Below are 23,153 nucleotides of genomic sequence, written 5' to 3'. Positions count from 1 at the left end.
TTATTGAATGAATAAATTCGCTTAAAACTCAATGCTTTCTGCAGATCATTTTATTAGAAATATTAACTTCCTTTCTTTTCTTTAAAAAAGGTTACAATTAAAAAACACCAGAAAATTCAATTCTCCGATGACTAATTCCAACAAGCACAAAACGTATTCAAATAAAACAATTCGAATGAAAAAGTAGAGAATAAATATGCCACCAATAACATTACTAGTCCTTAAGCCTTATAGCTGTACCAACCACAATGTGTGTTCAAAACAAGCAATGTTCAAGTTAAATACATTTACAATTTTTTTCTTGTGCTATTTGTATTAAAAATCTTAGTCGACTTCTTCCATTCTAGAAGTGTCGTCATCACCCTCTAGAACAGGCATGTCCTCCTCACTGGGCTGAAGAACATCCTCGACGGCTGAATCATCATCATCAATGCCTGCATAAGAAGAGAATGAAGGGTTTAGAAAATTAGCGTTTACAGTTTGTAAATGGTTTTGCTTTTAATCCATTCTAGAGTAGCACGTTCTTAAATGGACGGCAACTCACCAAGACCAAGCTTGATCATTCTGTAGATGCGGTTAGCATGTGTCTGTGGGTCCTCCAGGGTGAATCCAGAAGACAACAGGGAGGTCTCGAAGAGCAAAATCACAAGGTCTTTCACAGCTTTGTCATTCTTGTCAGCCTCTGCCTTCTCTCTAAGAGTCTCAATGATGGGGTGCAGGGGGTTGATCTCCAAGTGCTTCTTGGCAGTCATGTATCCCATGGTGGAGTTGTCCCTCAGAGCCTGAGACTTCATGATCCTCTCCATGTTGGCTGTCCAGCCATATGTACTGGTGACTATGCAGCAAGGGGAGGCAACCAGGCGGTTGGACACAGCAACCTTGATGGAGAAAAGGAGATTGAAACATTTTTAATCCTAAATTGAATGAACTCTGTTTTTACTTAATAATTTGCTTAATCATGATGCAGGCCTGTGCTTTTACCTTTTCAATCTTTTTGTCCAGGATATCCTTCATGATCTTGCAAAGGTTTTCATACTTGGTTTTAAGTTCCTCCTGCTTTTTCTTTTCTTCTTCATCCTCGGGGAGCTCCAGGCCCTCCTTGGTGACTGACACCAGGTTTTTGCCATCATATTCTTTCAGCTGCTGAACACAGTACTCATCAATGGGCTCGATCATATAGATCACCTCTAGACCAGCTTTGCGAAGGCGTTCCACAAAGGCGGAGTTGGCCACCTGTTCCTTTGTCTCACCTTGGGGAGAAGGAGTAACAAATATTTTAATTGATAGATATTTATGAATAAAATTGTTTTTTGTGTTATTGAATGAAAAAAATGCATCTAAGATTCTATTTCAAGATATTAACCAGTAATGTAGTAGATGTGCTTCTGGTTTTCCTTCATGCGGGACACGTAGTCCTTGAGAGACACCATCTCATCTGCAGAGTTGGAGGTGTAGTAGCGCAGAAGTTCAGAGAGCTTCTTACGGTTCTGAGAATCCTCATGGATACCAAGCTGGAATAGAACAGCAAATGTGAGATGAAGCTGTTTCTGTTTTAAGTTGTTCTGTGCATGAATTTGAATATGAGTAATGAAAATGTACCTTGATGTTTTTGGAGAACTGTTCATATAACTTCTTGTAGTTGTCTTTGTCCTCAGAGAGTTCAGTGAACAGCTCAAGGCACTTCTTAACCAGGTTCTTTCGAATAACTTTCAGGATCTTGCTCTGTTGCAGCATCTCTCTAGAGATGTTCAGGGGCAGATCCTCAGAGTCCACTACACCCTTCATGAAATCTGATACAATAAGAGTGGGAAATGTCAGGCCATGTCACCCTTATAATGGATTTTGCTGTATAAATCTGAATAAAGTAAGTTTTTTCTTTTGTTTTTGGATGTTTTTGTCTAAATAACAAGATTAGCAGCTGGTTTACTGTAACACTTACTAAGATAGTCAGGCATTAGCTCTTCACAGTTGTCCATGATGAAGACCCTGCGCACATACAATTTAATGTTGTTTCTTTTCTTCCTGTTCTCAAAGAGGTCAAAAGCTGCCCTTCTTGGGACAAACATCAAAGCACGGAACTCCAGCTGGCCCTCTACTGAGAAGTGCTGTAAGAGTAATTGAAAATTCATAAGTAATTATTGAAAATGGAAGCAAATATAACACATTTAAATTTTCATATTATTATTTATTCTACCTCACCTTAACTGCAAGGTGGTCCTCCCAGTCATTAGTAAGGCTTTTGTAGAACTCGCCATATTCTTCATTAGTGATGTCATCAGGGTTACGGGTCCAGATAGGTTTGGTCTTGTTCAGCTCTTGGGCATCAATGTACTTTTCCTTGACCTTCTTCTTCCTCTTGTTTTTGCCATCTTTGCTGTCTTCATCCTCGTCAGATCCCACATCTTCAATCTTGGGCTTGTCTTTGTCATCACCAGCTGCTACCTCTTCCTCCTTCTCTCCCTCATCAAGATCAACCTCCTTTTCTCTCTGTTTCTCAACCTATAAAGTGATGGTAGAAAAACACAAGAAAAGTCATAAACTATTTGCATTAAAGTTATAAAGGTAGGAAAATGTGAATGTCTAAATATATCATGGCACTTACAAAGAGAGTGATGGGATAGCCAATAAACTGAGAGTGTTTCTTAACAACGTCCTTGATACGCTTCTCCTCAGTATATTCAGACTGGTCTTCCTTCAGATGAAGAATCACCTTTGTGCCACGACCAAGAGGCTCACCTGCAAATCCAAACCCCAAAGAAAGTATAATCCAATGATTTGACACTGTAGAGCTCTTAATTGCAATCGTGTTCTATATTCATTTTGAAATCTTACCATTATCAGGCTTCACTGTGAAGGATCCACCAGCTGCAGACTCCCAGACATACTGTTCATCATCGTTGTGTTTGGTGATGACTGTGACCTTCTCTGCTACCAGGTAGGCTGAGTAGAAACCCACACCAAACTGGCCAATCATGGAGATGTCAGCTCCAGCCTGCAGAGCCTCCATGAATGCCTTGGTTCCAGACTTGGCGATGGTGCCCAGGTTATTGATGAGATCGGCCTTAGTCATGCCAATGCCGGTGTCAATGATGGTCAGGGTACGAGTCTTCTGGTCAGGAATGATATCAATCTTCAGGTCTTTGCAGGACTCAAGTTTGCTTGGATCTGTCAAGCTCTCATATCTGATCTTGTCCAAAGCCTATGTATGAAGGGCAAAGCACAGTAAAGTATTAATTCAAACAAACAAAGGCCAGACAAATGGCTTTAAACCTAGACTAGTAACAGCAACTAGAATGGTTGCTGTTGCCTAACTTAGAATGATGTACTTACATCTGAGGAGTTTGAGATTAACTCTCTGAGGAAGATTTCTTTGTTGGAATAGAAAGTGTTGATGATCAGAGACATCAGCTGAGCAATTTCAGCCTGAAATGCGAAAGTCTCCACCTCCTCCTCCATCATGGGCTGGGCAGCTTTCTCTGGCATCTGTAAGAAAATGTAAAATATATGTAAATAAATGAAGTTTATTCATAAGTCTACTAATTGTTAATGAGTAGTCATTTATTATTTGTGTTATTTGGCATTTATTTGAATACAGTATATCTGTCTTTACAAAGTAGCTTTTGGTTTGTGTTACAATTAATATAAAATTCCATTATTTTTATAGAACTGCAATTGCATTGTAATTAACAGGTGTATTTTTGCATAATATAATTACTACTTGAAAGACTAATTTAATAAAGTGTAAAAAGTGTTTATATATCTATAATTTATTTTGAGATTTAAAATGTGAATAAAATAATAGAATAAAAAAATCTAAAAATTTCTTATAACTTTCCAAATAATTGCTGTTCTCTTATATAATTCCCTTATACAAAGTCATGGGCTTGAAAGAGCAGACTTGTGAGACTTGCAAAATGCAGCTGCCATCATTCATCTACAAATTTGGCACCAGCTGCACTTTTTGCACCTGTCAGTCTTTGAATGGGGGAGGGAACGTCACAAGTTCCTCATAAGACGATCAGAAAGTGGTAAATTATGGGTTAAATCAAATCATTTTCAGTAGATGTTATAGCTCAATCATTGTAATCATGTCTGCTCATGTTTCACAGGACAGCCTGCAGCTGCCACTCCTGCATGATCGTGACCACACTGTTCACCACGTGCTCTCTGACCTTTTGTCATGAAACTGTTCAAGATTAGTGCAAACATAGTCAGTATCCCTTGAGTCTATTGCCTGTATATTGCTCAGGTCAGTAGGTTTGAAAGTTTAAAATAAAATGTTTAAAAAGTTAATAATAATATTATTGTTTGATTCATGCAATGCATTATGAGTTTAGAATATGATTAACAGGAAGACAAATCATGCCTACATATTAATCGCATATCTCATTTTCAAAAAGAATTAGATGCATATCTAATGAGGCCTCTTTGAAACTTCAGACAACAGCAGCCAGGTATATGGTTAGTTAGAGATCTCTTACCTTGTCTTCTTCAAAAGCTTCAATGTGAAAAGATATATAAAAGAGTCTTCAGGTTTATGGAGGTTCACTCCACTTGATGTGAGTCTTCTCGTGTCTTGTGCGTTGAGCTGTGCTCTCTGCAGTTCTTCTGAATGCTATCTGCCAAGCAGTGGGCCTGCTTCAGTCTTTTTATACATGGAGGACGTGTTTCTCGAAGCTCCCATTCAGAAAGTTCCAGAAGGAATATCCACTGGAGTAGACAGGAGAGACAGGGTGGGCTGTGCATTTGGGGTGGAGGTATGGGAGGTGGTCTATGTACCCACACTATGTGTCCTTTTAGGGCTAAAGGAGTCACAAGAAGTGTCTGTCAATCACAGCAAGAACCTTCCGGATGGTTAGTGCCACATGGGCCTGTGAGCGTCACAGCTGAGGGCTGTGATTTCCTCCCGACTCCACAGCAGCAGCAGCACCTTATTGGCTACAGGAGCATTACCTTCAGCAGATTGTCACTGGAACCTAAATTCAAAGTGCTGGTATTCACAGTTAAGACAAATGACAGGCACAGGCCTCAGGAAATTACAAGCCCTCTTGAAATATCACAATTAAACGAAGAGGAACAGTTGAAGAGTTTCATTACAAAATGCTTTTTATCCATTTGTAACAATTTTGGATATAAGTTTGTAAAAAGATGAACAGCTGATGTCAAATATATATTTTTATTTTGCTAATAAAGGTGGCATTAATCATTATATGGCATTGATATTTCTTGTGTATACAAAGCCCACAGCAACACTAACAATGAAAAAAGATTCTTGTAGTTTTGGAACAAAAACATTTGCATTATTTCTCTTTCATATTATTAATATAAATGATTTAAAAAGTAAATCACTTAGTAAAAATAATGTTGGTTGAAATATTTGAATTCTGTCTGGGGATTTATGAACATTCATTTTCCCCTCACACGTTATTTTACTTTGACATTAATTACTTACATTACATACTCTTACTACAGGATGTTATAAAGTGTCATACATCGAAGGCTATCATTACATGAAGGCTTGTAATTTATGAACGTCTTTGTTTACAATGACTGAATTATGCATTTTTTTGCGTTGCAAAATTATGTGAAATGCTCGATTATAGAGAAACTTACTGACTCTGTCTTTTTATTTCTTTACAGTGGTGGTGATATGAACCAGGGATTATGATATCTATAATGCAAATATAGCCATTTTATTTACTATCTAAAATGACCACTGAACTTCCTGGTGAATGTGTCTTTTGAATTGTAATAATAATAATAATAAACAATAATTGTGGTGAGTCTGAAAAATATTTTCATATATTTATATCTTTACAATGCCTTGCACGTGCCTCTCCACCATGAAGGAATAAATACATACTCACACACACACACTTTAAGCCATCTCAGAGCCGTCGTAATTCAACGTCTCAAGCATTAGGCAGCTATTTGTAAGCGTTTTGTATGATAACTTTCTGTGAGGAACATTTTAGAGGCATTAAGTGGTGCTGGTTTCTGTCACCACAGCTATGAACCATTCTTAGCATCAAACCACTCTGACTGACGTTGATTACGTCTTAAATATTTCAATATGTAGACATTTTGAAACATTAGTGGAATTCTCTTTTAAGAATAGCAGGTCATCAAAAGTGATTAGAAAAATGAAACAGAGAAGAACCTTTAATCCTGGGCCTGTAAATCAAGAAGTACCAACACACACACATTTCAGCCCATGGCTGCCCTTATTTTCCCTGATATAGTTTAATTATTAGAGGATGCAGCAACAGACACGTCAGATTGCAGACACACTGCAGCCTAAATGAAATGAACTGGACTGATGCAAATAATCAGGTGTTATATCTTTATTTTAAACGTGCAAATGTGTTTCATTTACTATGGTGTGTATTCTGCTGCAGAGTGCCAGTGCTATCTAGAAACAAACAAGAATATCAGACTGGAACAGTCGAGGGCTTTCCTGCGCTTCTTGCCCACCCTAAGTTGGCCCTCCTCCCTTTCCCCAGCCTGCATTACGTAACAGCTCGTGTTTGCTGCTGGTTCCTGAATTGCAGAGCCCGTGTTCGAGAAGCTCCACGTGTTTCTAGACTCGTGGTGGAGAACTGAGTACCTTAAACATTTCTCCACTTCTTAATGGAACTACGCAGACCTCGATCACAAATGTAGTGACGTAGCACTTCTGTTCATTCTTTACAGGGCTGGAAAGACCAGAAGTTTCCTCAAGCATGCCATAATTGTGCAGGCGCCTTGTGAATTCGTAATTAAGGGCTCCGTATTTTGTATTCTGCATCTGGATATTGTATTTTATTTTCACGTTCTGGGGTTATGTGAGCCATGTGTATAACCAGAGATATGGCTAAGCATGCAGCATTTAGCTTTTTTCTGTCAGAGGAGCAGATGGTCGCGACTGACACCACCGAGAAATAAAAGCCCACCGCTAAATGTGACAATGAGAAAGCCGAATATTTATTGTTAGCGGTGCAGTGTTTGAAGTGCAAGTTGCACAAACGTACAGTATTTAACATTTAAGGTGGCCAGTTATGTAGCTAGCTCTCATTCTGTAACATCGCTGTAGTAGGGCTGAGAATCGATCCCGAAGAAAACGATTCTCCGGTTCTCCGATTCCAGACATTTGCGCATCAAGAGTCGACCCCATAGCTTTGGATTCGGTTCTAGACTGTGACGTTGAAATTTGCCCGTGTGAATAAAACTAAGACCGTGAATGAAGATAATCATTTCTGAGTGGAATCGACTCCATCATCCGGAATCGCAGTGAGAGTCGACTCCAGAATCTCTGGAATCGAACAGCGCTGCCCACAACACAGTGATTCCACCCACTGTGCATGCGTAGATCTCAGTGCGGTGTAGTGCAGGACAAGATGAATTGTAATCTCGAAGATGGCAACTGAGAGAACATTACAGGAAATGAACGAAATAAAAGCTCAGTTCATCTATTAACGCCTTCCCAACTCTGAATACAGTAATCGTAACCAGTGTCTTTGACTTCACAAAGTGTCCAGCCCGGTTAAAGTATCCTTTGCCCCCGTCAAGGATCAGCTGCAACAGAGCATGCTTCTGTGTCCTGTGTAGGCCGGGAATCTTCTGTAGGCCTATGGGGGTGGTAAGGTTAAACGGGATGAACCCAGTTATGCCCAGGAGCCTTTGAAAAGGTTTTAAAGGTTAAAAGAGGTTTGATTTGGATGAAACAAGTCTTCCAAGTATAGGAATTTCTGATTTCACTGACTGCCCCTGCAGCATGGGTCAGCAGAGTAACTCCCAGACCAGTTGAGTGCATGCGGGGTAACCTGTTGCATGAATTTACTTACATTTTATTTTTAGCATTTTAAAAAAAATCTTTTGCTACATTTATATTTTTATATCTTACTCTTGCAAGTTCTTGGCATGTGGTTTTGAATCATTTTCTCTGACTACCAAACTATAATGTTATGCCAGTTTTTCTTTTATTGCATGTAAAGTCAATAAAAAGGCTTTGGGGAAAAAGAAAAGTTAGGGATTGTTATGGCAAAGCAATGAATGGGTTGTTTACAAACTCGTTCACTCTGAGTGGAGTTCCTTAGCTGTTGATATTGAGACACCAGCCGCCTGTGCTGTGTCTTAAGGGCACGGTAACAAATACAGCTTGTTTAATTGTAAAGCGTGAAGAGAGATTGAAAATGTTCATGTAAAAAGTAATTATAACTGTTTCTGGCACATAAAACCACACAAATGTCAGCAGGGGAAATGTAAAATATGAGTTCTTTAAGGATTTTGCTACTTGTATTATAAACTTTTAAAGATATAATGAGTAACATTGCACGTAAGCGATTACTGTAGCTGCTAGTCTCATGGTATCTCAACACTCACTGGACAGAAAACTTAATTCTTTTTGTTTCTGTTGTGAATTTCTTGGTAGTGCTGAAAATGATGATGAAACATGATATATTTAACTCGTTCTTTGGCTAAATTTATAATTCTGAGAAGCATCAGTGATGTAATATATATAATAATATATATACAGTGGGTTGCAAAAGTATTCAGCCCCCTTGAACTTTTCAACCTTTTGCCACATTTCAGGCTTCAAACATAAAGATATGAAATTGTAATTTTTTGTGAAGAATCAACAACAAGTGGGACACAATTGTGAAGTGGAACGAAATTTATTGGATATTTTAAACTTTTTTTAGAAATAAAAAACTGAAAAGTGGGGCGTGCAATATTATTCGGCCCCTTTACTTTCAGTGCAGCAAACTCACTCCAGAAGTTCAGTGAGGATCTCTGAATGATCCAATGTTGACCTAAATGACTGATGATGATAAATAGAATCCACCTGTGTGTAATCAAGTCTCCGTGTAAATGCACCTGCTCTGTGATAGTCTCAGAGTTCTGTTTAAAGCGCAGAGAGCATCATGAAGACCAAGGAACACACCAGGCAGGTCCGAGATACTGTTGTGGAGAGGTTTAAAGCCGGATTTGGATAGAAAAAGATTTCCCAAGCTTTAAACATCTCAAGGAGCACTGTGCAAGCGATCATATTGAAATGGAAGGAGCATCAGACCACTGCAAATCTACCAAGACCCGGCCGTCCCTCTAAACTTTCAGCTCAAACAAGGAGAAGACTGATCATAGATGCAGCCAAGAGGCCCATGATCACTCTGGATGAACTGCAGAGATCTACAGCTGAGGTGGGAGACTTTGTCCATAGGACAACGATCAGTGGTACACTGCACAAATCTGGGCTTTATGGAAGAGTGGCAAGAAAAAGCCATTTCTCAAAGATATCCATAAAAAGTCTCATTTAATGTTTGCCACAAGCCACCTGGGAGACACACCAAACATGTGGAAGAAGGTGCTCTGGTCAGATGAAACCAAAATCGAACTTATGTTTGGCGTAAAAGCAATACAGCTCATCACCCTGAACACACCATCCCCACTGTCAAACATTGTGGTGGCAGCATCATGGTTTGGGCCTGCTTTTCTTCAGCAGGGACAGGGAAGATGGTTAATATTGATGGGAAGATGGATGGAGCCAAATACAGGACCATTCTGGAAGAAAACCTGTTGGAGTCTGCAAAAGACCTGAGACTGGGACGGAGATTTATCTTCCAACAAGACAATGATCCAAAAAATAAAGCAACATCTACAATGGAATGGTTCACAAATAAACGTATCCAGGTGTTAGAATGGCCAAGTCAAAGTCCAGACCTGAATCCAATCGAGAATCTGTGGAAAGAGCTGAAAACTGCTGTTCACAAACGCTCTCCATCCAACTTCACTGAGCTCGAGCTGTTTTGCAAGGAAGAATGGGCAAAAATTTCAGTCTCTCGATGTGCAAGACTGACAGAGACGTACCCCAAGCCACTTGCAGCTGTAATCACAGCAAAAGGTGGCGCTACAAAGTATTAAAGCAAGGGGGCTGAATAATATTGCACGCCCCACTTTTCAGTTTTTTATTTCTAAAAAAAGTTTAAAATATCCAACAAATTTCGTTCCACTTCACGATTGTGTCCCACTTGTTGTTGACTCTTCACAAAAAATGTCAATTTCATATCTTTATGTTTGAAGCCTGAAATGTGGCAAAAGGTTGAAAAGTTCAAGGGGGCTGAATACTTTTGCAACCCACTGTATATGTAGAGAGAGAGAGAGAGAGAGAGAGAGAGAGCTAGAGCTGGGCGATATGGCCCAAAATGTTATCACGATAAACAAAATGAATATTGTTCGATATCGATACATCGAGTCAAATCATTATTTCTTTCAAGTGTGAAGGCTACTTTTTGCTCCTGGGTGGTTAATCGCTGTGGTCTGAACACGACAAACACTCACCAAACAGTGGAGCATTTCACAAATCTGTAATGGGAGGGTGGGAGAACATTTGGTGAGCTGTTTTTACTAGCTGGAAAAGCACGGTCGCAGTTTTTGGAATAGTCATAATTTCAGAAAGAAAAGATTACTTTTAGCTGACTGGTGACGAGTGCTCGCCTATCCCGTTACAAACGCTAAACAAGTGGCCAACAACAGTGCTAAACTGTTTAGTTTCTCAACAACGTCGACTTAGTACGAACAGCAAACATTAGCTGGCTCGGTAGGTCAGTGATGGATCATACCGTCTTACTGCCATCAGTCCGAACACAGCCAGATCACATCACTGCATTCAAACACCAGCTAGAAGACGACTGTATTTCTCCATCTCAGTAGTTTAAGGGGTGAACTGCAATATATCAACACCAGACACACAGAGTGCTGCTTTTAGGTGTGTTTAAACTGAAATCGGTACTTTTGTGTCATGTTTCATCTACAGTATCATCAGTTTGCCGTTTTGTGCGGAGTGCTGCTTCAAGTTAGCCAGCTGCTAAAAACAGCTAGCCTGTAAATTTAGCGTTCTCCACTCTCCAATGCCTCACAGCTTCCTCAGTTTACTTTTGTTTAAATCAGGGCTGTAAATTTCATGAACCCACTTCTTTCTTTGATTTTTGTTGCTTGGTAATGACATGTTGAGCACTGTAACTATGCTGTAGTGGTGAGTATCAGACGTGATTTAACGCTTATTAGGATGTAAGGAAAGGGGTGAGTTCACTGTAGGTCAGTACAGTTACGTCACTCACAGTCGGTCCACTCAAACGGGGAATGTATAGCGCCACGTTTCAGACGTTGCTAAAGTATATGGCGACCCTTTTTTACTTATGGCCCCCTCCCTCTCTAAGCATGTCAAAAAACTCTGAAGTGTACCCTCTCCTGGCCAAAGGTGTCGCTTTCCTTGCAGTAGAAATCGCCACCAGGGCTTTCGCTGAACTTGGAAGTGTGAGAATGGTGTATTATATTGAAAATGTATCGAACATGTCTTATCGCTCTATCAAGGAAAAGTTATATCGTATATATATAATTGTCGCTATCGTTTTATCACCCAGCCCTAGCTGCAGTTCAAGCTACGCACCAACACGTAATATGAGCCTGGTTTTTAAATTGTTTTTTTGCATTTTTCTTTGCTCTGTGAACATATTAATGGACAGAAATGAATGACTTTATTATTTGAAATCATCCATAGTTAACTGTTAAAGCCCTGAAGAACCTGAATCTGTCTTTCCAATGTCCACTAAGTGGCCCATGTATTTTGCCCAAAAGGGGCAATCCTAATGTTGGATAACACATACCCAAGCAGCATCCACTCCAGTCGCATAGCTGATATGGATTGTCCCGCCTGCACAGCTGTGACAAAGCTGTGTTCCCTAATGGCATCCCAGTCAGAAAAGCTTACAGAGGGAAAGCTAACCTAACAAGCACAGCTGAGCTATTCGTCCATTCATTTTTCTTTGTTCGTTCAACCAGCCAAACCTGCATTCCTGAGGTGCACATCCAGAAGTAAAGAGATTATGAATCTTACCTACTGTAAGATGTTGCTATATTAAAGCCAGATAATGTATTTAGTAAGTCATAGACACAGCGGGGTCTGCAACACAACCTGCTTATGAAGTCAGTTTTACAATGGTTTAAATCATTTAGTTAACAATTTGGAAGAAATGGAGGTTCTGAACTGAGACAAATATAAATTTGTTAGCATTTTGTCATGTCATATGTGTAGCTGGCCACTTGAAGTAACTTTCCATGCTGATGTCGTGTTCATTTTTTTAAACCTGCCTCCATATTGATCTATCCATTTTTTTCCACAATTATTGCTTAAAAAACAATTACAAGCAGTACATTTTACCTAACCAGTAGACCGTGTAGCTGCATGCATTTTATTTAATGCCATGACAGCTTATATACAGTCCCTTACTTTAATAACTATCAGGACGTCAGAACTGACATTCCTTTAGCTGTTTTCTGCATTGCTTCCATCTGCATTTATGGTGACTGGAATTTTTCCAAATCACTTGAAGGTGTCTTTTGTGTGAATGTCATGATGAATGGACCAACAGACATGTGCCAAAATTGCGTGGAATAAAATCTCTTTATATTAGGTTCCATTTAAATTTTGGACAGCAAGGATATTTTTGATATTACACATGATAAACAGATTTTGTGTATCCTAAGCACAATGTCTAGCTTTCCGTATTTGTAGCCCTGTGCTTAAATGGACCTGTCATCTACGTGTCTGAGGTGAATGAATATATTTCATAAACACATATATAACTATGGCCTTCCGCCCGAAGACTGCTGGGATAGGCTCCAGCACCCCCCCCGACCCTGACGGAGAAGCGGATTAGAAAATGGATGGATGGATGGATGGATATATAACTATGATGCCACATACTGCACAATGTGACTGAAAGTAAGATGAAGTAAGATGCAAGTGTTGAAAACACTGAATGTCCATCAAAGGGGCCGTATTCTACATTTGACTTGTTTATTTTCCTCTCTGAGGTCTACCTACATTATTGTTTGTGTACCAAATCAAACCCAGACCCTTCAAAATTCAGACTGAGATGACCGTTGTCCAACCTTAATTCTCCAAATTAAACAGGCGGTTTTGGTACTGGGCCTGTAAGACTGATGCATGTAAATCATCTGTGCTCCAATTGGTTGCCCTGCATTGTGCCCCCATTCAGAAAGCAGTATGAGCTTAAACATTCCTCATCGCTCTATGAGGAATAAAATGTGCTGGATTTGTGTAACATCACAAAGAAAAGTCATTTCATAACAGCTGTTTTCATCAGTTTCCATTTACAGCTATGTGCAAAAGTTTGGTCATCCCTAGTCAAGTTATATCCAGTACAGAGAACACACCTCTGCATATTTTAATGCACAACTATTTATTTGCTGCATTTAACATATTGGGGGCCTGTGCAAAGGTTTTGACACGCTGTTTTATGCTCTGTTTCTTTCAATATGTTAAACTCGAGAAATAAACAAACTGCACTGGAATATGAAACTGCCATATTTTAGTGTTTCCTTGGGCGGATGTGTTTACTTATTTTAACTTCTTATCTTTTAAACTTCTGCATACAATCCTATGAACCATACAGACCGGGGAGTAAATAGTACATTTACAGTATCTATATACTTTAGATCTGCCTCTCCATCTGTTTAATATATTTGATATCTTACATTGCATTACGTGACTTGCAAGTTCACAATGATGTGTGTAAACAAAGTCACCCAAATATACATCATAAAAATCTGTATTGTTCTGCAGATGTTTTAAATCTCAAAGAAGTCTAAAAAACATGTACATTAATTACATTTAACTTGCTATGAGCTCTAATTGCTTTTTCACAGTTTAGAACCATTCATGCTGTATAATTAGCTTGAAGTGAAGCCATTCAGAGCTTCTGAAACCTTGGAATGCAAAAATAAATCAATACAAGCTCTGCTACTTTGCTGAGACTAAAGTATCCAAAAAGCACACATTTAGAACAGTAATTCTCTCAATCGAAACACAAAAATCAGCAGCATGACATAGCTCCTTGTAGCTTAGCACGATTAATCTATTAAATGGCATGTAATTGGCTGGGTTTTACTTTTTCACACTTGGCTAGAACTATAAGGCTGCAAGGAGCTCTGGCAAGGCTAAATGATAGCTCCTGAAACTGGGACAGGATGTCTCAGAAGACCTCATGTCTCATTTAATTGGCAAAAATATATCTATGGGATTTAAATACCACAAGGATTGCTGCACACAAATACGTCCTATCACAGAGGAAATTAAATGGTGTGCAAGCTTTTATGCTATAATGCAGATAAACTGCAAATATACATCTAGAAGATTTGTCATAGTGGGGCAAAACACTGAGGTTGCTATTAATAGACAAATCAGATGTCAAAGGAATTTAAGCTAAAATACATGCATTTGTTCAGCAAGCAGTACCATCACCCTGATTGTGTTTATTCTACAGTTACATAGGTTAGTTTTCCTTAATGTTTAAAGGACAATCACCAAACCCAAACCCCACATACTTTTTTTTATTTGGAATATTTCAACAAAACAGGCAATATAAAGATATAGTCCATTAAGAATTTGTAAAGGCTTTCATTAGAGGATGCAAAAAAAACAACCAAACAACCCAAACGAACAAACAAAAGAGAATAAGGTCACTGTAACCGAAGATAGCTCTTGCAGAGTTCATGGTCCCTGATATCCCCCCAACCACCGTTTTTAACATGAGGGGCCACTCCCCCAGCCCCTGATGCAGGCAATCTCTTTGTGATGAGCAAAGTTTTTGGGAACAGTTGGTTGGTGCTGCTCTGAAGAATGTTTTCTATCTTTGTCTTCTGAGTGTTGGGCATACAGGTTGACTTCTTATGGTGCATGCCGCAATCGCCAGCATGAAAGATGCGAGGAGCTTCACTCACCATGACCTTCCAAAAATTGGGCAAACAAGCCACGGTGAGGTGCTGTAGGGACCAGTCCCAGTTGTAATCGTCATAAGTGCAGAAGGCTTCTGTGCATTGGAGGAGTTTCTCATACGTCTCTCTGTTCATGGCCATGCCCATGTTGTGCTCTGTGGATTTCCAGGCCTTCACCTCCACTCTGTTGGCTTTGCTGGCATAGCCAATGTGTCCATAGCTCCCTAGTGAAAGAATATCACAGTCAGCACACTGCTCTCTCTTCAGAGATGTCATCAGCTTGAGAAGATGGTAGAAGTCTGGTGCTAAATAGTGGTCTTCTTCAATAAGCAGCACTAGTCCTTTGTGATCCTTCAATGCACGTACTCTGTCCCACACAAAATGCAACTTCCACCACCAGTGGTGTTTGGTTTGAGAAAATTTGGCCTCACGGTAGTGGCCAAATGAGTCCGGGTACTCTGCATTTATGCAGCCGAGTTTTAAGGCGTCTTTCTTGGAAATGTCTCTGGGGCAGTCTCTGGGGTCATTTCCAGGGAACTCGTGAGGGTAGAGCTGGATGCTGAAGGGAAAGAATATTTGGAGTACAAGGCAGAAGTCGATGGATGATACTACTTGATTGATCTCTGGAGACCAGAAGTCATGGCTGAATATTAGCAGGACATTCTCTATGCCTTTTGCTTTTCTCAAGCTCTCTACAAGCAGCCTCAGGTACTCTGGCCGGTTGTGAACCTGAACAACTACCACTAGGTCATCCTTCTGCCGCACCGAACCAAACTTCTCCTCGTTTCGCGAAGTCTGGTCAAAGTTGAGTTGGAACACAATACCCCGATACACCAGAGTGCTATTATCCACCTCAGGCTTGGGGGCCGCTTGTTTTTCGGGAGGCGTTTCGTTGACAGGTTTCCGAGTTACTGGTACCGTGACCTGTGCCTGGCTACTAACGCTGCTTCTTTTAACAGTCTCTGCTTCCTTAGGAAAAACAGCACTTCCTTTTTTCTGTTTCCCACTACTCCAAAAGGCAAATCCACAGATTACAACCACCAAAGTCAGTATTACAACTTTCCTCTTGTAAATTCGGAATCTCATGATAAGCCTTAACCCAGTGGGACAGTAAGAAAAATCGCAGTAAAAAACACAATAGTAGGTTTGTTATCAAAAGTGACCTGTGCTCCAGAATTGCTATGAAACTTTACTGTAGAACGTTGAGCTTTTTTTTCCCCAGGTCTCTAATATTGGAATGTAAACTTTGATGGGATATCAGTGTTGCCAAGGAATAATCCCATAAGGCATGTTGCTTAGAGGCAGGAGGGTTTCATCTTAAAATCTGTGAAAGAGAACAGAAAGGCAGATTTAATTTCCCGTATTTCAGATTTACTCTGCTAGTTTTACTAATGACAAGGTACTGCCCATTACATGACCACCAAATACACATTAAAACTTAATCACAGACATAATTTCACAAAATACTACATTATGTTCATACTGAAGTATGAAAGTATTATTAATACCACAGAACAAATGAAAAACTACATTCACCTAACATCATCTTTTACCTTTTGGCTGGACTGAGTAATAGACAGAACATTAAAACAAAAAATACAAGTACAGAAAGAGTCTATTGTCACTACACAGTCATATAAAACATTTAAAAACCGTTTTAAAGCAAATCATGTTTATGATCCCTATACAAATCGTGTGTTGTACCAACAGGTCCTCATCCACACTAAATATGTAAGTTTAATGCTGAGATAAATAATGTCTTCATGACTTCATGTCAAATTATCACAAAGAAATACACTCAATAGAATGTTTAAATACAAACAACATTATTCTCTAGAAAAAATAAGACTAAAGTTGCAAGACTTTGCAGTAAGGTGCAATAACCAATAGCTATATCTTGTCTTCAATATCAATATTTCTTTGTGCACAGCAGAAGATACAATGTTATAAAGGAATACTATTAGCGATGAGCTGTGAAAGCCTTAGCCTAGAGTACTAAATCAGGGTGATTTGTCTACCTATGCATGTTCTTTGACAGTGGAGTAATACTAAATGCCAGTCAGTCACTATCCAAGATTTTTCTATGACTGGAAAAAACTGCTGCAAGACATGATGTATGGAGAGGAATTTGTGCCAAAGTGAAAAGCAATCACTCCAGTGGAAACACGTGAAATGCAATGCACACTACATCACTTTTCCATTGTCACATGCAGAATACGTGCCAGAATGAAAACCAAACCCTCGTTTACAATGTTTTCATGTAGCTTTACCTCTTTAATGGAAAACAGTGTATGAGAATTTACATTTTAAAAACAAAATGCTGGATTAATGCCAGAATTAAATACAACCTGCTTTGATATGTAATGAAGGCAGAACTATATTGCTTTTCTCTGTGCAATAAAACAATGATAAATCCTTCCATCCATCCATTTTCTAAGCCGCTGATAAATCACCATAACAAATCTTTTACATTTCATTTTGTCATAATTTCAACATTACACTTTATTTCATGTGTGAATTGCATTTCACTGTTTTTGTTCCATTTCAGTGAGGCAAATACATTCGAAATACAAAAGAAGAGGTCAAGTAACATGAAAACATCATATTGGCACATATTTGGAACATCACCTGTGGAAAAGCGAGAGATGTATGTGCATGTGGGCACTGTGTTTCACTGTCATTACATTTAAAAGTGGATTGCATTCATTACTTAGTTTTTAAAATGCAAATCCGGATGCATTGTTCTCCAACTATGGAAACAATGCAATAGAGGGTTTGGTTTTCATTTGGGCAGGTTTTCTGTAGGTGACTATGGAAAAGTAACGCCGTGTGTGCGTTACATTTCACATGCATGTACTACAGTGACTGCTCTGCACTTTGGCACGAACTCACCACAGTAATGAAGGATCTCAGCATGACAGACAGTTAAGCGACCATGAAAGTCCTGTTTGATACGTGTGAAACACGAAGCAACGGTCTCTTAACATTCTTAACACATGTGCTGACGGGTTTTGAATTACAACATTGTTCTTATAACGAATGAAATAAAAGCTGTGTGATTTATGCCGCCGCAATAGTAATAATAACCCTGACAACTGGTTACAGCTCACGGTATTTATAAACGATTACAACTTCATACTCAGGTAAAATGCTCATCACGGTACGCATTTTAAATAACCAAGGTTATGTTTGACCAGAAGTGTGGCTGTGCTGGGCTGAACTAGAGCCAGTTTTGCCTTGATCGTGCAGCGGTCAGATCAGGGAGAAAAGCAGCCCAGCCGAGTTGAGTCCAGCTGCACAAACTCTGCCAGCGCCAAGCCAGCTAGCTAGCTAACGCTACGGGTTTACGAGACACAGCTAATCGGCTAACGCGCTAACTGGCTGCATAACATTCACCGTTAGCAGACAAACCGCGCAACATTCCCACTGCAAACGTGAACGATAACCTCTGTTTCCTATGTCTGTCACGCAGCTATTCTCGCAAACAATGTCTGTACAGCGATTTGTCGTGGAGGGCTGCTGGTAGCTTAGCCAGCTAGCTGGCAGTTCCAGATGTATAACAACCGCAACGCTACGGTTAGAGCTAGCGAGGTAGCGAGCAAAATGCCAAGCTGTAAAGCAGCCAAAATCAACCAGTTTCGCAACCAGTCCGAAATAAAAACAATTTCGGGTCACAGACACGTTTAGAGAACATTACTTACAGCTGACGAGGCTGTGCACTGCGGCTATCATGGCCAGAGTCGTTGCAGCACGGGTCTGATGAATTATTTTCAATCCATTTCTGTTTCAGCGCCCCAGTTCTTCCATCTACAGAGGAAAGACGCCTGGCTGGCTGGCTGGCGCACACATACAGCCTCGCAAACACTGGCCCCGCTGACGACCTATTTCCCATCATGCATTACACCTCTGGGGGTTTGTGGTGTTATGACAGCGCTGATGTCACAGCCTAGCTCGTATTTCTAACGTCCATGTAGAATTATCCTAATAAGCTAATATGCAGGCATAAATGTACAGTGTGCACCAATCTTTTAATAGGCTATGCTTATTATTTAAACAAACTCATCATCACATCATCATCATCAGTTTCATCAGTGATTGACTTTTCATGAAGAAGAATGGGCTCTAATACAGTGTGACCACTTCTCACATCACCACTCAGGACTTCACAATACAAGACCATAGTTCTGACTGTGCTCGTGCATGTTGGCTTGTATGAGTGGAAGGGCATTGGCAGTATCCGGGATAGCTCTGGCTGGTTGGGGTTCTTTGGCGTACATCTTACTGTGCTGCATTGACATTTTTCAAAGTTTCCAAGAATCACTTGTGTTACATCGAAGTAAGTGACACTGAGATGCACCGGCCACTGTTTGGGCACTTTAAAAGGTTAAACTAAACTTTTAAAGGTTGACCTATCAAAATATGTGTTTGTTTGTTTGTTTGTTTAATGCACACAATAACAAACACGAGACACCCAAGATTTATCACTGGTCTCAGCGGTATAAGCTGGAGTCATGTAATCAGCAGTTAGACTGCATATCCTCAGCAACAGGTAGTTTGGCAACTGAAGCATCTGGAATAAAACATCTGGCTTGTGCCAACTTTAACTCAAACTTTAAATGAAAGTTGAGATCAAACCAAAATGAGGCTATATGACCACCCACACCAATGGTACGTTTGGAATTTATTAAGCGGCAGAACATTCTGGCCCAACACCAGGATCATCGGATATCTGAGCTTAAGCCTCATAAGCTCCTGGTGCCATCCGATGCCTAATACTGACACAACCTCTGTGGTCAGCAAACACAAGTCAGCAACATGTTTTGCCAACACACTATATGTGTAATTAGGAACCTGTGTGGTCATGCAGAAATGAGCATACCGAACCACAAACACTATTTACTGACCACCCCAAACGCCCCTGACGATTTGCAGATTTGTTGTTGGGGGTGCTGGAGCCTATCCCAGGACAGGTCGCCAGCCCATCGCAGTGCCCATGCCAAACACCTTGGTTGCAAATGGACCTTCCAATATAGCGATAGCCATTTCATGTTTTTAGTTAATATTTGATTAAAGGCTGAATCAGTAAGACTAGTCCATGCATGAACTAAAGATATATAAAATGATTCTGGCTAGAAAAAATTGTTCAAGATCTTTTCTATTCAGATCTCTCACCCTATTAAAGCAACAGTGCTTGTCAGTGGTTTTAAGCACTAAAAGCATGAATGAGGATAATTTTGAAGCTGTTATTGGGAAAATAACTTCACAGATAAGTATTCTTAACAGTTCTTTAACAGATAAGTGTGATCAGGTGTGTTTGAACAGGTAAATCACCAAACTCTGCGGAAAACTGGCCCTCCAAGACCAGAGTTGTGCACCCCTGCTCTAGAGTTTACTCGGAACGATAAAGAAAAAACATCCAGTGAGCAGCGGTTCTGTAGAGGGGAACGGAAAATGGCCAGACTGTTTACAGCTACAGAAAGGCTACAGTCACTCTGATAATCATTTTATTCAGTTGTGGTGAGCAGAAAAACTCTGAATGCACAAAACATTGACCGTGAGGTGGATGGGCTACAGCAGCAGAGGACCTCATTGGCTTTCACTTCTGTTAACCAAGAACAGTAAACTGAGGCTGCAGTTGTAGTCTGGTCTGATGAATCTCAATTTGTGCTGAGGCTCTCGCTTCCCCCTTACTTATATAAACTTATATAAACTTTTTAACACGCTGCTTCCAGAAACAGAGTTCCTGCGGGAATATAAACGTAAGCAGTCAGTCGATCCCAGCATGTAACGAAACCAGAGAACTTGTGCAGAACCGGGTCTGATGAACCTCTGCGGGTCTCCGTCTCGGGCTGTAGGGGGCGACCTTCGCGGCTCAGTGTGTAAAACCACTGGTTATCGCTTAGAAGAAGAGCGGTTTCTTCACGCATGCGCGCTGACGCTCCTTCCTTTTCGACATCCCGAGCGAGAGAGACAAGATGGGCCACCAGCAGCTCTACTGGAGTCACCCGCGAAAATTCGGCCAGGGATCTCGATCCTGGTCTGTAACAGCACCGTTGCACACACGATAACGCTTAGTTTTGCTCACTGCGTGGGTTCCTTAGCGCGTGTCTGATGAAGTTTGTTTTAAGGCGAGCGGCAGTGAGACCGCATGGATGTAGCGCCCGAGCTAACATGGCGGACTCGACTAACGTAGCTGCCCGCCTCAGCCGAGAAATGAGAAACACCTTTTACAGGGAAAGTGCTGAACCTGTCAAGGTGTTTTTAGATGTCTTGAATCACGTAGGACGCGTGAGCCACCGGTGGTCATTTCTATGATTTCCATTAATACAAGGTTTCGTTTAAGGTGTGAGCGGGGAGCTTTAGGCTAACTAGTCAGGTCAGTAGTCGCAGCTCTAGATGTTCGCGACTGGCGGTCGCCTGGTTCTGTGCCTAAAACCAATGCTACAATACCCGAATTAATAAGTAAACACGTTTTTGTTCCCATAAGAAAATGTTTGTTGTTACGCGCCAACAATTGAGCTGGGCTAGCTAGTCATGTTTCCTCTTGTAACATTACAGGCCTGTTTCATTTCCTAACTGACGTTCTTTTGTCTTCTTACAGCCGTGTGTGCTCAAACAGACATGGACTGATCCGCAAATACGGGCTCAACATGTGCCGTCAGTGCTTCAGACAGTACGCTAAAGACATCGGCTTTGTGAAGGCAAGCATTTCCTCCTCTTAATGGTTTTGTGTCTACAAAGTATAACAGTGTGAATAAGGGGGAGATGATCAGTACAGCGTGTAGGTTATAGAAAAGTGACCGAAATATTTATGTAAGGTTGCAAGGCCAATATATTCCTATTAGTGTATTATAACATGAATGTATTTTTGTTTCCTTATAAACTTAAAAACTAGAACCACCCCCCTCCTTGCTGTTTCTTAGGGTCTTAAGTGATAAAGTTAAGTTTTTTTAAATCCCACAAACGGGGAAACTCCACCTCTGCATTTAACCCATCCGTGAAGTGAAACACCACATACACACTAGGGAGCGGTGGGCAGCCCTATCCACGGCGCCCGGGGAGCAATTGGGGATTAGGTGTCTTGCTCAAGGACACCTCAGTCATGGACTGTTGGCACTGGGGATCAAACCGGCAACCTGCCGGTCACAGGGCCAGTTCCCTGACCTCCAGCCCACAACTGCCCCCCAAAAATATGGAGCGCTTCATTGATTTGCGGGTCATCATTGGGGAGGATAGGAAGCTTTTAACCAATTATCAGTTAGGGACCCAGTATTTGTTTAAAAAGAGTGTAGAAATTGAGTGTTTTGAAAGGATACTTTTCAGACGTTTTAAAGGGGTCTTCAAATTTTCACTTCTGTTTATTTTATTGCAGCTGGATTAAGCTTGTGGATTGCTGCGCTTCAGCCATGTGGAAACGACATCCTCCCAGGCAACCATGATATTGTTTTGGAATTATCAATAAACACTTTTTCTGGTTAAAACTAGTCTCTTTCTTGATGTACATACAGAAACGCATTGACCCTGATATCATTCATTTGGTCAGTTTGCTGACATGTTTTGTATGTTGTTAGCCATAATATTCAGGCCGTCTCTGGTTTAGTTAACACCCATCAGATTTGTTTGCTGCTCTAATTTTGTGTGCATCACATAATTCAGAAAATTTAGCCTGATGACTGCTTTGACAGTACCTGGTCTTTTTGGGGAATTCAGGTCATTCACCTGCTGTGAATTTCTGAGTAGGAATTGATTAGCGGCCTACTTTCCTACATCTTTTAATAACTTGTGTGCACATGAGGGTAGGAGAGCAGCAGGGTAGGAAATCAGGCTTGCTGTCATCAATTATCTTTTTCCTGCTTTGGATAATGAGGTTATTAAAGTTAATCCATGGCTAAACCCTTATGTTTAGATTTTCAGCGGGTAATATAAATCAAGCAGATATTTATGTGCAACACATAATGCCTGCATATTCAAATCCTCTGTCAGCCAAATTTTAATGTTATATAAAGACTAAAATTGCTCACTTTAGAAATGGGGCATGACTAGATTAAGTGCTTCTGTGAGTTTGTATATCTTTCTGTAGTACAGGTTTAGGCCTAATTCAGACTGAATTATAATGAAATGTTTTAGACTACAGAGATTAAATGTACAGGGAGAAGGGAGTTATTTGAGATTCAGCTTGTGTTTTGGCTTGTTTGTAAAACCTGACCTCGCTTTCTCTAATCCTAAATAAAAACTCGAGATATAAAACTGAAAATTCTGTGACAGATGAGCGTCTGTTTGAGAACCAAGTGTGTTAAAAATTCAGCTAATTAATGCCTAAAAAGCAGGGGAAGGCTAGGAAAGGACATTTAAGTGCTTCTAGCTCAAGTTATCCACTG

General features: G+C 40.3%; 3 protein-coding genes across 3 annotated transcripts; 1 reads left to right on the top strand and 2 right to left on the bottom strand.

Moving 5' to 3' along the window:
- Window positions 1–34: 34 nt before the first annotated feature.
- On the bottom strand, window positions 35–4,690 carry hsp90aa1.1 (heat shock protein 90, alpha (cytosolic), class A member 1, tandem duplicate 1). The gene is made up of 11 exons (XM_017683044.1): window positions 4,482–4,690; window positions 3,331–3,483; window positions 2,833–3,199; window positions 2,603–2,736; window positions 2,200–2,499; window positions 1,940–2,105; window positions 1,600–1,790; window positions 1,364–1,511; window positions 982–1,250; window positions 545–878; window positions 35–434 (listed from the first exon to the last, which is right to left on the bottom strand). The coding sequence occupies exons 2-11, from the start codon at window positions 3,481–3,483 to the stop codon at window positions 325–327; spliced, it is 2,172 nt and encodes a 723-aa protein (XP_017538533.1). The 5' UTR covers window positions 4,482–4,690; the 3' UTR covers window positions 35–324.
- Window positions 4,691–13,594: 8,904 nt separating this feature from the next.
- mgat2 (alpha-1,6-mannosyl-glycoprotein 2-beta-N-acetylglucosaminyltransferase) lies at window positions 13,595–18,679 on the bottom strand. Its single transcript, XM_017683055.2, has 2 exons — window positions 18,477–18,679; window positions 13,595–16,099 (listed from the first exon to the last, which is right to left on the bottom strand). The coding sequence occupies exon 2, from the start codon at window positions 15,859–15,861 to the stop codon at window positions 14,521–14,523; it is 1,341 nt and encodes a 446-aa protein (XP_017538544.1). The 5' UTR covers window positions 15,862–16,099; window positions 18,477–18,679; the 3' UTR covers window positions 13,595–14,520.
- A 1,981-nt stretch (window positions 18,680–20,660) lies between these two features.
- Window positions 20,661–22,256, top strand: rps29 (ribosomal protein S29). The gene is made up of 3 exons (XM_037537560.1): window positions 20,661–20,812; window positions 21,377–21,476; window positions 22,148–22,256. Exons 1-3 carry the CDS (start codon window positions 20,751–20,753, stop codon window positions 22,154–22,156), a joined length of 171 nt encoding a protein of 56 aa, XP_037393457.1. The 5' UTR covers window positions 20,661–20,750; the 3' UTR covers window positions 22,157–22,256.
- The last annotated feature ends 897 nt before the right edge of the window (window positions 22,257–23,153 follow it).

Source organism: Pygocentrus nattereri, chromosome 4, assembly GCF_015220715.1.
Source record: "Pygocentrus nattereri isolate fPygNat1 chromosome 4, fPygNat1.pri, whole genome shotgun sequence".
NCBI lineage: Eukaryota > Metazoa > Chordata > Actinopteri > Characiformes > Serrasalmidae > Pygocentrus > Pygocentrus nattereri.
This window is presented reverse-complemented; position numbering and strand designations above follow the sequence as displayed.

Excerpts from the sequence above, each read along its gene's own strand:
- hsp90aa1.1 (XM_017683044.1), bottom strand. The coding sequence starts at position 3,483 with ATGCCAGAGAAAGCTGCCCAGCCCATGATGGAGGAGGAGGTGGAGACT. Across the intron at positions 2,737-2,832 it reads CACAGTGAAGCCTGATAATG|GTGAGCCTCTTGGTCGTGGC; the intron begins GTAAGATTTCAA and ends TTGGATTTGCAG. Across the intron at positions 2,500-2,602 it reads GCTATCCCATCACTCTCTTT|GTTGAGAAACAGAGAGAAAA; the intron begins GTAAGTGCCATG and ends ATCACTTTATAG.
- mgat2 (XM_017683055.2), bottom strand. The coding sequence starts at position 15,861 with ATGAGATTCCGAATTTACAAGAGGAAAGTTGTAATACTGACTTTGGTG.
- rps29 (XM_037537560.1), top strand. The coding sequence starts at position 20,751 with ATGGGCCACCAGCAGCTCTACTGGAGTCACCCGCGAAAATTCGGCCAG. Across the intron at positions 20,813-21,376 it reads GGCCAGGGATCTCGATCCTG|CCGTGTGTGCTCAAACAGAC; the intron begins GTCTGTAACAGC and ends GTCTTCTTACAG.